The sequence below is a fragment of the Melanotaenia boesemani genome, chromosome 3 (genome assembly GCF_017639745.1).
Source record: "Melanotaenia boesemani isolate fMelBoe1 chromosome 3, fMelBoe1.pri, whole genome shotgun sequence".
Lineage (NCBI taxonomy): Eukaryota > Metazoa > Chordata > Actinopteri > Atheriniformes > Melanotaeniidae > Melanotaenia > Melanotaenia boesemani.
The window spans coordinates 36,256,222-36,274,721 of record NC_055684.1 but is presented as its reverse complement, the minus strand read 5'-3'; the positions used below and the strand labels follow the sequence as shown (position 1 = coordinate 36,274,721).

The 18,500-nt window shown below is 40.4% G+C and overlaps 1 protein-coding gene across 2 annotated transcripts in view; it reads left to right on the top strand.

The window, feature by feature from the left end:
* Positions 1 to 18,500, top strand: part of prickle2b (prickle homolog 2b) — a 97,046-nt gene that overhangs the window by 73,126 nt on the left and 5,420 nt on the right. Inside the window, exons 1-4 of one of the 2 annotated variants that reach the window (XM_041981425.1) lie at positions 2,408 to 2,865; positions 9,852 to 10,035; positions 15,270 to 15,383; positions 16,029 to 16,166. In XM_041981425.1, the coding sequence (XP_041837359.1) occupies positions 9,904 to 10,035; positions 15,270 to 15,383; positions 16,029 to 16,166 (384 nt within the window). In that variant the 5' untranslated portion in view covers positions 2,408 to 2,865; positions 9,852 to 9,903. Of the gene's footprint in view, positions 1 to 2,407; positions 2,866 to 9,851; positions 10,036 to 15,269; positions 15,384 to 16,028; positions 16,167 to 18,500 lie in introns of those variants that run through there. The other variant, XM_041981424.1, reaches the window with a different exon arrangement.

Genomic DNA, 18,500 nt, shown 5'->3' with positions numbered 1-18,500 from the left:
AGCCAGATGGAGAGGCTATGCTGGGATATCAGCTATGTTTTATATCAAGATAAAAGCATCAATTTATCAGGGGTGTTCTCCTGACTGTATCAGATGATGTATACATTAGTTCCTTTCCTGGTTAGACATGATATACGGTCTCGTAGGATAAGATCCTTTGAGCCTGTAAGACTTTACTTGCATATTTCAGATAGGCTCCCGGCCCCAGGGAACATGTATTTACAATATTGCTCATCCTGTCTCCTGATAAAGACAGAGGCTAATATGTTCATATGCAAGCTTGGAAAGGGAGAAACTTGTTTGGCTAATTGTCTAAAATTACCAAGCAGTGACTCTCTGAGCATGTCAGGACTCCAGACAGGCAATGCTATCTGAGGTATGTCCCCTGAGTCGGCCATGATGCTTTTGTTCGTGCTTTCTTTCTTTCTTTCTTTCTTTCCTTGTGGTTTTTTTTAACAGCTTACTACAGGTCTGAGAACAGTTTTATTGAAAAAGGCAATGACTTATTGAGAACAGTGGCAGGCCCATAGCTGGTCGGTTTTGTGGTTGTTCAAAATACAAGACGGTGTCACTTAGGGTTCCTAGTAAAATCTTGTGGATAGCCCCTAAATGCAGCCTGAGCTGTAACTGATACTGTTATGTTTGCAAAGAGATGGTGATTATACATTTTTATGAGTAAGACATGGTGTCAGCCCCCCCACTTATGTGAGGAATCTAAGTCTGAAAGATGGCTTCCACTAAAAACAAGGACTTCCACCTTACTACAGAGAAGCTAAAGAAGCAAAAGTAGGTCACTGAGTTATTCTCTTATCTGTTTTCCATCCAAGTAAGTGCTTAGGTGTAAGATTTCCAGAAAGATGTTTACTTGAAATTAATAAATAAATAAAAAACATTAATAAATATGTCAACATGTTAGTTTGACTGAAATTGAACTAAATTTAATGCCCAGTTAATGATGCACTGTAGGACTCAAACTGGCTTGGGCCATCTGCAAAAAACGCCACGGATTCTGTTGTGGTCGTTGAGAAACCGAAGAAGCTTGCAAACAGCAGAGGAAGCCAATTACATCAATTGTGTATCTCATTTGTTAAAATAAAGTGTTCATCAGTGTGCAGAACTGAGAAGCCATTCAGTTCACCACTTAACATGGTAATGATAACACACAGCTCATGTTATTACACGCATCAAGCTGGCATAGCACTAACCAACATTTATCAGTCAGCTGATTCCCCAATACTGACTTTATGTAAGGATACAGCCACCTCTGCTTGCCATACTTGAATGAAGGGAGGAACTTTTGTTTTTGCATCCGATAAGGTGCAATCGATATGTGAAAGTAGTTTTAGTCTAGCTGAGTGTATACATGCTGGACCCACATTGTCTGCATCTGCTAATTATTTTTGGACTTCCACTTTGTACAATTCCAGTCAGACTGACATGTTTACATGCATTTTTAAAAGTCTGTGGATTTCTGAAGTCATTTTAATTTTTTTCTTATAATATCCATTTAATTTTCATTGGTCCATAAGTCTTTGTCTTTAAATCATTGGTCCATAAGTCTTTGTCTTTTCTTCAGTTAATGCCTACTTCTTATGTTAAGCAGCACTGTTGTGTTTACAGGGGTTAACCTGTCCAAGTGACCATGCAGGTCAGCTTCCTGCTGCTCCTCACCCCTCCCTGTCTGTGCTCCTGTCCCGGCTCAGAATATAGAGGGAAGTGGCATAATTCACATGTAAATTTTGCCAGAACACCAATCATTCAGGCTACTAATTACACTGAGTGTTGGGACGCAGACTTGCTGACATCACACCAGGATCTTTAACATGCAGGGAGGAAGGCAGAGAGGAAAAGTTGTGTCAAGTTAGTCGGAAAGAGCCCAAACACACAGGAAGTTAACCAACTTTCTTTAAAAATATATATATATATATATATATATATATATATATATATATATATATATATATATATATATATATATATATATATATATATATATATATATATATATATATATATATATATATAAAATTCTGAATATATAAAGATTATAAGATTATAAGACTATAAACATTATAATATCATCAATCATAACCAAGCTGTTTGGACAAAAACAAACAAATAAACTGCAACAACGTTGGATTTCTCCGTAGTTTTATGTGAATAATTTACCTCGGACAGACTCGGAAACTCTGTGAGCTCTTGATGAGCTTCCCACCATATGTCATTTTTCTTCTAACGAATTGAGTTAAATCCCGTTATCTTGCTTTTGAAATAAGAAAAAATAGAACCGAATAGGTCAGTTTGGTTGACATAAGTCTGTGTGTATTTTTGTTTTGAAAAGCTCGCCGGAAACGATGGAGTCATTCCTGCTGGCTTAACGCTGTTTAATGCTGCATGGACTGAAGCGCTGCTGCTGCTCAGTAGGTCGTTCAGCAGCAAGAGGAGCACTTCGAGCTCCTTGTACCTTTTCGCACAGAAGTCTCCGCGCAGCTCTCCAGTCTCCAGAGGAGTTTTCCGGACTGAATATTTTTCTGGTGGAATCTGCGTCTTTATTTAGACCTGTAATTTACCTCAAAGAGGAATCTTGTGTATGTTTACGCACTTTAAGTTGGTTGGCCGCGCGTTTCCAGAAGTCCTGGGTGTGCATGCGGAGAGCAGAAGAAGGTGGGGGTTGAAAAAGGGAGTCTTTGGACGGGATAGATGTAGCAGAGAGGTTCGGGTCGCTCAGCGGGCGAGACTGCCGTGTTTTCGTGGCAACGTTGTGCTGCTGGAATTCTGCAATGAGGAGCGTGTGTTTTAAAGCCCGCAGCAAGTCAAATACCGAAGTCAGTGCCATGGTTTTACTCACTTCCAGTTTGTAAAAAGGTAAGTAGCCATTTATTTGTCATATTTCCTTTTATTTCTTTTTAATCGCAAACATAGAACTAGTTTGGGGTCTTCAAATGCGCAATGGCACGCAAATCCTCCACGTCTGTATCCGTAGAGTTAAACATCTGAGGTCTGTGCTTGAAGTAGCTGCAGGACAAAAATTTAAGCCAGTGTAATTGAAATCTGCGGTATCTTTTAAATAAGTTTTACTTTCTTCAAGATTTTGGTTTAAATTAGTACTTTTCGGAATGTATTTCCATTGCAGCTTTCCCCCTGTGGACGTGCTCTCACTGGTTTATCCCCCACCCACCCCCCGCGGCGTAGTGGTCAGACTTTGTGTGCTGTGGCTGTGTGTGTGTGTGTGCGCGCGCGCCTTATGGATCGTTCTCTAAAATAAATAATTATAAATAAGTAAGCCGTCTCTGTAACTTTCTGTTTCCTCATTCAACAGCTTGTTTTTAAGGTATTCCACCAGTTCATTGTTACTATGCAGCCGTTTAGGTCCTGTTAGTGAGGAGGATGCTTTGGAAACAAGCACGTTACAATAACCGATACAGGCTAATTGGCCCGTTGAGATGGTTTACTAATTACATACATTTAAGCAGTGAAAAGGAGCACAACATTAGCACATGAATGGAGTGACAGGTAAATAGTGAGCAATTTGGGTTTCGGGACTGTTAGCTGGCTGCAGTATCACTGATCTGAGAGCTGCTCAATGTTTAAAAAAAAAACAGGAGCTGAAAGGCTCAAGCTGGATGATTTTGTGACATTCACAGGGCAAACCTCTGGAGAAATGCTTGATGTATGGCGTTGATGTGACATAAAATTCCTAGAAGTATTCCTTTGGTATGTTGTTGGTACAGCTGTCACCAAACTGCTGCTTTCTGATGGTGGTTTGAAGCCTGTATTAGGGTTGTTTTGGAAACCTGTCCCCTCCATAGTGTCTCTGTCTGATGTTATTTAAATCTTTTTTTTTCCTCTCCTTTTGTTGTTAGTTTTGTTTAGTTTGTTTGCACTCCCCGTTCCACTTCTCACTTAAATACTGTGCTATTATATCACATTCCAGCCCAGAAATTTGGATTTTGCTGTGTGTATGCATGCATTACTTGCCTGCAAGCACTGCATTTTACAATTTACTTAATGAAATTGAAAGTTTCCCCCAAAATCCTTGTAAAACAGAATATTCTGTTCAAATAACAGCACAATAATCTGCCTTTTATTCCCAAAGAAAAAACGAAATATAAAATTATTTAAAACAATGATTGTTTAACAATTACTCCTATAAATCTTTAAAGACACTATTTTTGCTACAATTTAGTTTTATATCCCTATAAAAATAACTAAATAGTTGAACATCAATTATCAATGGATAAAATATCTTTACTTTTATTCTTTTTGTGGATAAAACTCCACAAAATAGATGTCAAATCCAAGGTATCTATATGTTGCTATTCATTAGAATGTGGCCTAGAGGTTATTTGGAGAGCAGGCAGGACTCTGGCTATCTATAATCCATAATTGGTTTTGACAGGTGGATGCAGGCCTAATCTCTGCCCTCAGCAACACATTGCATCAGGTTCTTGCTAATTGGCTTCTAATGGAAAATGTCTTTGTCGAGCCTGCCTGGTTCTTGTCAGGAGCACCTCAGTGTTGTTTAGCTGTGATTACCTCCCAGTGGCTCTGAAGTCAACATTTACCAGCTTAAGGTTCATCAGTACCTAAAGTTACAAAGGCTTTGTTTGCTTGCAGATTGATTTACTCCTGAAAATTCAACTTTAAAAGACTCAATTGGAACGATCACAGTTGATAAACCAATGGCAGTTAAAGAGAAAAAAGTATCCTTTGCTCTCCTCTCAAAGATAACAAATATGGTAAATGACGGGGGGGGGGGGGCAGGATTGGCTTCCTCCTGCATCCAGCTGTTCTCTCCTGTACTCTCTCCTCTCACCATCCAACCTTTAGTGCTGAGCTGCCATTTAAAGATAGGACTTAAATCTGGCCATCCAGAGTGATGCCATGGAAAAGCTGCAGTGGTTTTGGGAGCTGTGCAGGAATGAGAGTTCTGCCTCAAGCCCTCCAAAGCTGGCTCCTTAATATGGTTCTCTAAAGTTTGGGGTTAAATACCAACCCTCTACTTTAGTTGAGATTAGAAGCTGAGCTCCTTTTTTGTCTGTTATCTCCAAAAGTCATGTCAGTGAGCCATTTTTTGCCTAATTGTGAGGCACATTTGTAAAGACGATCAATTCAGTTATTTTGAGAAAGTCAGTTTGGCCTCAGTAAAGGTTTTGCTTTCTGAAGCTCTTGCAGAGTTAACCTGCAACTCTGTTTATCAGTCTGAGGACCCTATCAGACCCTGGTTATGTATTAAAACCACCCACCTGGGTGATGTTGTTAATGCTGGAGAGCAGGATGATGATAATTAACTCATGAAACAGTGAATCATTGTCCACTGACATCGTGGTTACAGTGACTGCTATCCAAATACACACAGCACCCCCCAGATTTTAAACAAGTCTTACACTCCAGTTGACCAATCATACGTCAGCATTTACAACTCCCCTGGGATGAAAAAGGCCAGTCACGTTTAAAGGAGGAAACAAGCCTCTTTATTTCCTTCTCTTTGCTTCAGAGTCATTTATGAGGAGTCGGAGATGTACTTGACTTGTATTACCAAAACTACTAAATCTGATTTAATTGAAATCTGGCAGCTTACAAGGAGGAAGCTTAGGCATTAAGTTTCAGTTGACGGGAAATCCCAGGCATGTCCATGAAGCATGTTGTAAATCATGTGGATGGAAGGGAAAGAAAGGAGCAAAAGGCCCTGTAGCTATGCAGCATCTCTTCTACCAGAGATGAGGGGGAGATCAAGATGTTTGTAAAGTGAATCACTGGAGGAGGGTTATCATCACACATCTGGATTGGGAGATTGGGCCCGTGGCGTGGATGAGAGCACCCAAATGCAGGCAGATGACGAGGCAAAAGGCAGAAAGTGTAGGAACAAGGTTTTTATAACAAAAAACTACCCTTACAAAACAAAACGGAAGGACTAACGCGAAACAGGTGAAGGAGCAAATGAAACTACATGCTCTAATGACAGGAAGCAGAAAGCAAAACAGAATACACAAAGGAAAGAACTACAAATAAGACAAAGAAGAACATAACATGGCGAAGCTACCAAACAAAAACCCACGGATCATGACAAGATAGGCGTTTTTTCTCCTAAACATGCACGATTATCTGCCTCTGCATGGAATTCCATGGAGACCAGAAGAGATAAATTGTTAGAAAGGAGCATTTTTGATGTGGTGGGAAATTATTTCCTTCACGTCCACTCAGCTTATTCTGATTGTTTGCAAACTCCTCTGTGTGAAAGTCCTTCATCAGACCATGGCAGACATAACTTTGAATTAACTAGCAGCATGTCAGAATGGAAACAATTATGTCTATGCAAAGCTTTGGATCTTTTTCTGTAGTGTATCTTTCCTCCACGTTTAGTTTTAACGCTTACAGCAAGTGTGTGTTTTAGAGGAAGCATGGGATTCTTTTGTGTGCCATCCAAATAAATTATTAATGATGATGAAGGTGCTGGGATGTAATGAGGCAGGCTGCATTGCCCCTGGCTATGACATCGTGCTCCAGGGAACGGAAATAGCTACAGCCTTCTTTCCACTGGGCTCACTTTACACTTCTTTGATGGCTTTATCTGTATCCCTGCTCTTTTTATCATCTATAATAATGGCAGTAATATCTGAATACTGTGTGTGTGCTTTGTTAGCATTCATGGAGTCAGTTGGTGAGGTCTGCAGCTTGTCCTTCTGCGGTTCTGCACACACCGCTGACAGACCATGTCATGATCCAGACAGATGGTGGAGAATCTTAAGTTGTGAAGGAGAATTCATCCAACTTGACCTTTATTTGTTCGTTTTCCACTTGGATTACGTGTCTTATGACTAGTTGTGGCATGTTGGTTGGATGGTTGACGTTTTCCAACAAGAAGCAGACAATTTATGTCCAATGTCCTTTCTTTTGACAAAATCCACCAGTACTTTGTCACGTAGACTGAGGTGTATGTCAGCTAAAGTTCAGCCCTTGTACTAGAAGTGCTTTTTTGATGAAAAGACAAGAAAAGACTTGGCCAGTCCCCACACAGTGTAGTCTTCTCTGAGCACCTACTGACAGTCCTCTTTTCAATGAGCTCTGCTCAGTCTAAAGTGTCCAGATAAACAGCACTGCTGTGTGCTTCACATATACGCTTTACGTATACGCCACATTTACCAATTCACACACACATCCACACACTGATGGCGGAAGCTGCCATGCATGGCGCTCAACCATGCTCTTGCTCAGGGACACCTTGACATGAACTCTCCAGCCAGGGATCGAACCGGCTACAGGACGACCACTCTACCCACTGAGCCATGCCGGCCCAACTCTAAATGAGTTTGTATCTGTGAGTGCTAACATACTATAACACTTCCTCAGTAAGGCCTGCTACAGACATAAAGATTATTGGGCTGTTTTTGTCCCGATTTTGCCCGTCTGACCAAGGATAGCACACACCCGATTATCTTGAGTCTTATAAGATTTTCCTATAAAATTATCATTTGGTCTGAGATGTGAAGAGTGAATTCGTCCTGATAATCTGCTCGGAAACGGGTCGTAGCCATAAGTATTGAACATGTTCAATATTTACAACCAAAACTCTTCATGTGTGTAAGGAGAGCCTGAGTTGTGACTCTGGATTGAGACGTGGAACGGAATGTAGCCAATCAGAGAGTGAGCTGGCTGTGGAGCAAGGAAGGATAAAAAGTCTGTGTTCACGCTGTCTCCACTCTGTTACTTTTTTCAGTTCTGGATTTTTCTGTTAACAACAGTCCCAAGACCACCATCATTCCCTCGTCTTGTATATCCTCTCCCATGCCGGATGGTGTGTTTTTCAATTGTTGCTATGTTTTTTCTACTTCGTTATTGTTAGGTCACATTTGGTCACGCAAGATTTCCGGCTCGGAAGACTCGATTCTTGATCGGTTGCGGGACAGCATATTTATGTGTGTTAATCTGTGATGAAATTATCGGAGCACACCACACACAGTATGATCGACACTGTTAAATGCCTAATTTTTTATCTTCATGTGTGAGGTCCCGAACAGATAAAAAAATCTCATCAGATTTAAAAAAAAAAAAAAACATTGTGTGTGTACCAGGCCTAACTCAAGGCATCCTGGGCGTCTTTAAGCTCCTCTAAGGGGCTGACTGTCTCACAGGCCGGCATCCATCTGGGAAGGTAATGAGATTGTCTCCCTGGTTTAGCCGCCTGAGGGGGTTACGGGTTAGTGGGGTGTGACCTGAGGGCCACCCACTTTCCACTTTCAGGATCTGAAGCTGTCAAGGACACATGAATGTATGTATACAGTGTCCAACATTCGCATCAGAATACAGACCTGGTGAAGATGAGCTTCATATATTTTCTGCATATACTGGAGCTCACAGGAACTTTCTAATGAGTCATTCCTGGCTGTTGATCTGAATTTAACCGTCTTGTTTTTCAATGGACGTGTGAAGATTAAAAAGCAACAAAGAGGTGGAGCATTACTGCCAAACATTCCAAAACATAATTGTTTCTGGAAACTTGTGTATCAATCTTTATCCACCTTGTAAAGGCCCAGTTTATGTTCTACATTACAGAGTCTTGTGTCTGTCTTCTGCGTCCTTCATGTGCGTAATTTGATTAGTTTCCAGGCCTCTTGCAGGTGCAGTTGATGTTGATCAGTATAGCTGAGCTGTAACCAACTACAGGAACAAAGGAGAAGAAGATTTAAGAAAAGATAGAAGATGGATGTATGGCCGCACAGACCACCACAATCTACTGCGCTGCCTCCTTTTATGTCTTTTTCAGAGAATGTACATTATCATGATCTCCTCCAACCTCACCGTGTTCGCTTTTGTCTGAAATGGACGTCGGAACTTGGAGGTGAACCTGACACTGCCCTCTGGTGGATTTATTGCATAACAACCAGCAGGACTCATGAGGGTATGCAGTGACATCTGAAACGGACATACCTATTTCCGTACAGTGGAGGAGATCATGATAATGTACGTTCTCAGAAAGAGTTAAACAGAAGCAGCACAGTAGACAGCGGTGGTCTATGCCAGTGGTTCCCAACCTGGGGTCCCCCAGAGAAGACAGGGGTCCCCAAGGCTTTACTGTTCAGAGCTAGTGTGATTTAAATTAAGGCCATATCCACACATAGATGAGTTAAGGTCTATTTGCTTAGGTTTTGTATCATTTGGGTGTTTCATTCACACAGAAACTGTTTTAGGAGCTGAAAAACACTATCTTTGGACCCTTTTATTAAGAGACAAGTCTGAGAAATGCCGCAGTGCAGATAATTCGGTTTCTGCTGGCACTGCTGTGTTTGATGTGTCAGGGACGCATCCATCAGCTCTCTGAAAATGGACCAAATTACACACATAAAGGACAAAGGAGACGGATGAAAGGGTTTGTATTTGTCTTTAACGTAGAGCATAAATAGGTCTATAAGTGGATCCGTGTGGCTAATGAGCAGGAAGCACTCTACTAGTGTTTTACACCAACACTGTGTTCATTCATAGTGTTTATCTGTTAGTGTTTGTACATGACTGCTTTCCTTATGCCACTGGCTGCATTCTGCTCATTTTTCTGTTTAAATTCTGTTTCTATTCTCGACACAGCAACCATAGTGCAACCTTGTCTATAGTTCTTGGTGAATATGCATTTTTAAATAGGGTTGTTGTTTTCACCTCAATGGTGAGTTTTTTTTTTTCTTCATGTGTGTTTGAGTATCTGTTTCTATCAGTTCTATTTTCACCTTATTCAAGTATCTGTTTCTATCAGTTTCTATCAGTTCTATTTTCACCTTATTCAATCTCTCATTAATCCTTTACTGCATATTTTGTAAATGTAGCTTTGGCTTGACGAGTGTTATTGTGTTTGTATGTTGCAGGAAGATCTGTGTGCACTGCAAGTGTCGGCGTGAGGAGCATGCAGTGACAGCCATGCCTGTAGAGATGGAGAAGACTGTCACCAAGCTGATGTACGACTTCCAAAGGAACTCGACCTCAGATGACGACTCAGGCTGTGCCCTGGAGGAGTACGCCTGGGTACCACCAGGACTTAAACCTGAACAGGTATCTGCAGCCGCCGTTCATCTGGTCTGGGCCACATCCCATTAGCACGCTGAAGTTGAGGTCGAAGATCTGCACCAAGTAGCTTTCCACACTCAGTCAGCTGTTGTCGACCTTAAGATCTTTGCTCCTGCAGCTTTGGGACATCACCAAAAAGTGTCCGGCCAACACTTAAGAAGAGATATGTGATTGCATTACATTTTACCCCAAACAGGCCAGACAGAGAAGGATTCCAGAGATATGCACAGGCAGGTTTCACTTATAAAATGTAATATGTTCTCAGTACGTTATGGTGTAAACCTAATAAAAATTCCAGCCCTACAGTGTGTATTTTGCTACACGACATGTCTGCATTTCTTAAGTCCTCACTTATACCTCATGATGGCTCTCCTGTAGGGCTGACTGCACCTTCTGCAGGCTAATGGATAACAAGGATTATGTGGCTCCAGCAGTCAAATTAATCTCCAATTCATTCTGCCTGCAAACATGTTTGCAGTGGATTTCATGGCACTCACAAATGCTACGTCAAATGCTGTGTAACGCATTAAATGACCCATGCATATTGAGGAAAATCCTCTTTAACAATACTCAGCTGAGCCCCAGGCTTGCACGTGTAGGAGGGTCTTCAGTTTTATTGGACAATAGGAGCGTTTATGGAAGCTAGTTTCATTTCGTTGTGCTGAGGGCAATGAGCTGGTCAATACGTTGTTGGCACAGCCTCATGTTTTCACCTCAGAGGACTGAGAGCAGCTATTTTTCATCACTCTCCAGGGTCACAGTTATAACCCCGAGCTCAATTACGTTCTCGTCTAGTGGCGATAGGATCTCAGGAACAATAAGGCCATAATGGGAAATGGGCTGGGTAGTGGGGCAAAAGGACAATGATGAACAGCCTTGAAATTAAGTTAGGATTTAATTTATTTCCTTATATTTTTACATTTTGACAACACCCTTAACCAGAAAGGATTATCCATAATGGAAAATTTACTCAATATAAATTCTAAACTAGCTCAATTTCTCATTTGTGTATAACAGGACATGACATCTCACAGGCTGAAATCATTTCTGTTTTCACAACCTGACATTTTCAGGCTTTCAAGCTGTGGAAACTTGTAGTGCGACCTTTTGCAGAGGAGCAGAAGCAAACAGAAAACGAAAGCCTGGGATCTAAAGGGTGGGTTCCTGCTGGGAGCCAGACCTCTGTATCAGTCTGCTGTTCATTCAGCACAGTGTGAACTCACTACACTATATAGTGAGATTTCTACACTACGCCACAATATTCCGTCAGATATCTGAGGGATTATGAGGGATAACTCACCACTTACTCTGGACTTTGTCTGTCAACAAAACAAGGCTTACAGGTATCTGTCTTAAATTTGAACGGTCCTCTAGGATATTGCTAAAATGCAGCCTGAGTGGAAGAATTTTTATCCCTGAATGGATTCATTATTGTGTGCGTTGGGCCTGTCATTGAGCTGCAGTGTGAGGAAGGCCTCCACTTCTCCGGCTCGTCTCCATCCTTTAAAATCAAATGCTTGGACGTTGCCAAGTTACGGTTCATTAAGGGCAAGAATGTTGCTGAGCTGTGGGCCTTTTTATAGCGTTTTCTTTTTTTACCATCATGTAGTAAGAGCCTCAGTCTAATAGGCAATCTCTACCCAGCAGTTACAGGAATCTGACTTTAATTTTCAGTTAAACCGGAGGAAGATTTTCAAGCTCTCAGAAATGTAAATTAGACTGTGAATTCAAACTAGTTGGTTTTAAAAGACCCTAAGGGCTGATCTGAAAGGGAAGCAGACCTGAGCTCATGTAAAGTGATTTGAGTTGAAGATGAGGAACAATAAAACAATCATCTGTTGGCTGGATTACAGCTAAATCTGACTGAAGCTGTGTTTACATGAAGCACTTTTGATCTGTCATCCTTGTCTTCTTCCAAATCAGGACAAATTGTCTATGTCAGACTTGTTAAGATCGTATTAAATCTTTCCGTCATGTAAACACACAACTGATCAGATCACTTTATCTAGCGGCCATGTAAACATGTCGGCTGGAATCTCTAGCAAACTGAGTTCAGTTAAATAGAAGAAATATTTGTCCATGTTAACGTAGCTTAAAAATTCATTATTGTGATTTTTAACAACTTCTTCATGCATCATTGTTGACATTAATTATAGCTATTTCATGTAGCGCTACTTTGAGGTAAAAACTTTGAGTTATTTGGTCATTAACCCGAGTATTTGACAAAGTTTATGACATTCCCATCAGTCTTGGAGCCTATTGTCTGGTGACTTTTGGGCAGATTTATGGTTGCCTGTTTTGTGGCTCTTCGCATACCTCTAAGCTGGTGCAAAGTAAAGAATCACGGGAATTCAGCCAACACAGGGGTCATGAAGACTGACTTTTGAGCAAGAGGCCAGCACGTCCCTGTTCACTGATGTATAATAGGTCCAGTGCCAGTTGGTTGGCAGTTGGCTTGAAATAGAGAAATACAAAGTTCGAATAAACAAAACAAAACCAACTGAAGAAATATGCACAACAACCACAGGCAGTGACTGCACAGAACGATTTATATCATATTCAGTTCTCCTCTTCACCAAGCATTTCTGTTTATCAGCTCCGTCCACTGGCAGCAATCCTTGTGCAAAGGGTCCCGTCAAAAAAATGTCGGCTCTTTTGCCTCGTGCTGTTCGACCATTAACGGCAATAGAAACCAGCTGTGAGAAACTATCTTTCACAGTGCTCATTTTCAAAGTCCTACCATTAGTACGGTTTCACATTCTGGTCCGTCTTTAATTTTGTCTGCTTTCGATTACAGTTATTATCACAAGCTGCTTCCCCAGGTTCTCGCTGAAAATGTGTGTCTGCATGTGCGTGCATCAGACTTTAGGTCTTTTCTTCAGGGCAGTGGGCCTTTCACCTCTTTACTCCAACCTGTTGTCAGAGGCATGTTTTGTAATTTATCATCAGGAGCATGTGTGTCTTCACCAGAAAGCATGCATGTGTGTCTGAGTTCACTCAGTCTTTCCTGAACTATCCAGAGGTCTTCCTCCGCCCTTCACCTCGGCCCCAGCTTAGGGATATCACCATTATTCTTTTTTTTTCTTCTTCTTCTTCTTTGGTAGGGTAATTGTAAATCAAACACGATCGCAATTTTACACTTAATCTACACTATAAATATGTAAAATTGTATGAACATTATTTATACGTTTTCTGTTTAATTTATTTTTATCTTTTGATGCAAACATAACAAAATAATATGTAAGTAAGTAAGTTAAAAAAACAAAAAGTCCCATTTCAACTAAATAAAAAATATCTAGCTAATTTTGACTTCCAGCTTGATGTCCTTTAGCAGAATAGCTGCTATTTGACACATGAATAAAACTGGAACAGTAGAAATAAAGAAAAAAGTGCCACATTTCTGGAATTAAATACTGTTTCTTATACAGGCTATTCCATTCTGACTACTGAAAAACAACATCGCCCGAGTCATGTTGTGCTGTTAGCCCCAACCAGAATTATACATAATTACAAAATTGCAAATGACATAACATTTGATTTTAATATTACGTTAAAAAAAAACGTTACCATAATTTCACCAAACTAATGAGCGTTTACCTTTACTTTAGGATTAAAAAGTTGGGGGATTTTCTGCAGGTGAACGTGTTTGATGTATTTCCTCCTTTCTCTGCAACTTTTAATGTGATGCTTTACAGGCTGACGAGCTGCCCTCCACAATGTTGGTCAGACAAGGATGATTTAATCCGTTTCATTGGAAGGAAAAACTCTTCCTCTTATCGTACTGTCCTACACGCCTCTTCTGCAACTCACACAGCCCGAAAACAAAACAACACAAGCAGGAACACGTAGCTTTAACTTTGTTTTTGTTCTGTGCAGAAGTTGCGCTGATCTGCTGTTATTATTCAGACATAATCTTTTATGGAAATAAATTAAAGGGGGTTTAATACAACAATCAATCGTGAAATGAAGTAATTGTGACTTCTCATGTCCCGGCATCGGCCTGCTTTGTGCTGCTGCATGAGGCATCACTTGTCAGCACCAAAGCAGAGCTGCAGGAAGGAGGATGCATTTTTACCAGACTTATTTGATGTCTTCATTCACTGATGCATATCTGGATTGTTCGGGTTAATCTGTGCGGGAGACTTGGTGTTAATGCTAAGGACAGAGCTGATGGCTTAGAGTCAGTAAATCCACTCAATAGACCGATAGGTCATCAAGACAGACATGCCACAGTCAGCAAGTATTGATCATTGATGCCGTCTTTATGAAAGGATTCATGTATTCTGTATTTCTTGTTGTTTTTTATTTCACTCTGCCTGCATCTTTTCAACTTTTTTACTTCATGGCCTCCATTCCTGCTGCGCCTCTCTTTTTGACCTATGTCCTTAAAATCTTTCTTTAAAACCCTCTGGCTCTCTTTAGTTTTCTCCACCCCCTTCCACTTACATTCATCTTTAACTCCCTGACCTTTGTTATACCCTGCCCCCCCATTACAGTGTAATAAAAAAAAAGAGTACAATAAATAACATGAAGTTGACACTCATTGTCTTCTTTGGAACTGTAAGGAATGTCCAAGTTATTTGGAATACTCAGATTATCTGCTGCAGCACACATTTGTGTGCATGCGTACGGCAATATTCATATGGGTTAATCAATGCCTTTATCGTGCGTGTGTGTATGTGTGTTTGTGTGAGTGAATGTGTGCACATTTGACGAGTCAGTGATACATTCCCATGTCAATGTGCAGAGATGGAGAAGTGAGGTTCCATTAAGTCTTTGTTGGTAGGTCATAAATCAAAGGGATTTTAAGCGTGTTTTTGTGTGTGGGTGTGTGTGCGTGTGTGTGTGACTTCCAGTTGTAGATCTTGATACAATAGATTTGTATTCGCATGTTTGAATTCTTTTGCACTAAAAAGATTTATCAAAATTTTAATAACAATTTAATTGATTTTAACTATTTATTAAATAAATAAGTTCAAATTAAGGGTGTAGTTTTCCATTTCGATAATAAACTAAATGCTTTTACAATTTTTAACAGTTTTACAGATGAATTAACAGAATGAGGCGCTTAGACATTTAAATATGTGACATTTAACCAATAACACTAATGTCTGAGCTGGAATAAATGATAACTAAACACCGTTTGCAGACCGCTTGTGTTTTGGGTTTGTCAGTTCTCCATCATCCTCATCCTCTCGCTGTCTCTGTGTCTTCCTCAGGTTCATCAGTACTACAGCTCCCTGCCTGAGGACAAGGTGCCCTATGTGAACAGCCCAGGAGAGAAATACCGTATCAAACAGCTGCTCCATCAGCTACCGCCTCATGACAATGAGGTGAGAGTCCAAACTGAAGCCCTCCCCCCACCTCCATCCATCTATCTTCTCTTCCCTCCCCTCCTTCAGGGCAGTGCAAAGATAAGAAGGGAGCAAGAGAGAGACAGGCACAGGAAAAATGGATTCTGTCTTCTTAATGGGCACGAATGAGATCGCAGGGTGATTGCAGCTGTTGTTAAGATTTGTTACATTAATAAATCATTACCACAATTCTTCCTGAGATATTAGTTTCACCTTTAAGACAAAGTGCATTCCCTCAGAGGATCGGTAACCTTTATTAGAGGCAGCATTAGTAGGATTTTCTTTTTGCAAGTCTGAAGACTGAAACAAGTAGTCTTAGGTATGCGAAGGCGGGGGGGAGCACTATTAAAAGAACGTCAAAGAAAGAGTAAAATTTGCAAAACTGTCACCAATAAGACTTTGTTTTCTACTATTTGATGAGATAGTTTATCAGGTTGGTTTAATAGGCAATGAAATGAGGTATATCAGAAAAATGTGCTGGAAGTTCATGATGTGCAGCTTCTTTGTGGTTTATTGTAAGTTTGCATTAAATATATTAAAGGCATGATGAAATTAGAAAATTATCCAATTTAAAACTGGACAGCATGTTAATCCTATGATGTGCTGCATTCTTATTTTTTCCAGGTACGGTATTGTAACAGTCTGGATGACGAGGAGAAGCGAGAACTAAAGCTCTTCAGCAACCAGAGGAAACGGGAAAACCTAGGTCGCGGCAATGTCCGTCCATTCCCTGTGACAATGACGGGAGCCATCTGCGAGCAGGTAGCCAATAGAGACATCAAGTTTTCTTTATTGACACGTGGTTTCACTTATAAATGTCACGTCTGCATGGGGCAACCATGACATAAATAAATCACATGTGACATGGCCGGAGGTGCATCATGTGGCCGGTGGAAGGAAAGCGATGAATCCTGTGACTGACACCTTGAATGGCCTGCTGGCATTTAAGGTGCGATGATCTATGAGAGCTGGCTTATGCTGTCACATGAAGGGCACAGACACAACATTCATCTCTTTGTTCTTACAATGTTGTGACCTTTTTCGTTTCACCTCAAAGTCTTCAGAGGTTCTTGCAGTGGTGCATCTACATGCAGTCTTGTTTTCTCTCTGTCGTGGCAGCTGTCAGACTCCAGCAATCACACAATTTATTTGATTTAAACTTTTGCTTTACATAACACCTCAGGGAACTAGATTAGAGTTACAACAGATCTGTTATTTCACAGTAGTGTACAATGTCCCATTAAATATTTAATATACAGCTTACATGTACTCTTTTAGTAGGCTTGTGGGACTATTGAGTGCAGCGGAGTGTCCTTTTAACAACAAACTTGCACACTTCAGCATCCGCCAGCCATTTGTTACTGTGTAGAGCAAGTTCAGCCAAAGTGTGATGGGGTCCCGGGTGTATAGCTACTTTGTAGCTTGTGTTTCTTGTCCAGTTAGCTGAAAAGAAAAGAAAAAAAACCACACCTGCAGTACAGGAGGGTGCAGAATGTTGGTGAAAGTGTGTATTGATTGAAACCCCCCTCTCTCCTTGGGCCTCCTTCCAGCAGCAGGCTTTGTGCCAGATAGATAGCCTGATTGTACTTCTAACTCAGTCTCCCCCATCCCACCCCTCTAAATCTACTTTACCTGACCACTCTGTCTTGTTTATCTTCCAGCCTCTCTGCTTTTACACCCCAACGCCAGTCGCATTTGCAGTTTTATCCTCCCATTTATCTCTGCACTTTATTCCTCCTTGTTTACCCCACATCGTTATATAGCAGCACCTCTTCTTCTGCTCTCTGTCTGTGCATGACCTCCTAAACACACATATAAACACGCTCCCAACCTTTTGTGCAAAATTTTGTTACAAAATTGCATCAGTCTGATTAATTGGATCAGGATCAGCACTGAGACTAAGCTAATCAAAGACACTGACTTGATGGGTTTTTCTAATTTGTTGGAAAACAGTGTGTACAGTGTCATCTGTAGAACCAGTTTATTAATCAGTTTAATGTTTGAGCAATTCCTAAAATATACTGTTATTAGAAAGATTTTCCATTAAACTGAATCTCTTGGTCTGCTTTTTTTCGTCAAAACAAACAACTTAGTGACATTGCTGAAACTTTGAGGGACAGTTTAAAGTTTTAGTTGCTTGTCAATCAATAATATGATGTTTATGTGCAGAAAAAGTGATCTTTTCATCAGTTAAAATTCTTTGGGAAGCCCTTGCAACTGAGCTCTGTTACATCCTACTTGTGTCACTTGTGTACTTGTCAGGTCTATAAAATACTTTTGTACTTTGAATAAAATCCACATGACAGAAAGATCAACAGCAACACTTACAAAAGCAGTTTGCAAATATAAATAAATAAAATGTGTCAGAGTAAAGTGATTGACCATTGTTTAGTTGTAACGGCTGACTGTGTATATAAGTGTGAAGACCAGTCCTTGATGTTAAGGGAACTGTCTCAAATCACAAATTTAAGGAGGCAAACAAACATTTCTGCAGTATTTTAAGTTTTTACTTGCATAGCTGCCTCCTTTCTTCAAAATTGGTAAGTGAATTATGAGAATCTTTATACTTTCTATTCTATTCTACAGTCATTTAGCAGACGCTTTTATCCAAAGCGACTTACATTTGAGAGGAAGAACAACACAAGCATGAATTCAAACAAGATGGGACGTCATAATTAAGTGATAGTCAGACCGCTTTTGAGTCCAGTTGGACCCAGGTGCTGTCATGTAGTGCTAGTGCAGTGCATATAATTTTTTTTTTTTTTTTTTTTTTTTTTTTTTTTCTTTTTTAATACAGGATCACGATTTCATCACACAATATCAACTAGGTCATAAGTGCATGATTTCATCACATAATATCAACTTGGGCATAAGTGCATGATTTCATCACACAATATCATCTTGGGCATAAGTGCACACAGCTTCTTCAGTACTTGGTTGAGCCAAAAAGCTGGACAAATCTTTCTGACTCATTTAGTTAAGCTAAATGTGGAAATGCTCCTTAAACAACTGAGTCTTTAGCTTGGTCTTAAAAGTGGATACGGACTCTGCGGATCGGACGGAGTTTGGTAGATCGTTCCACCACCGGGGAACAAC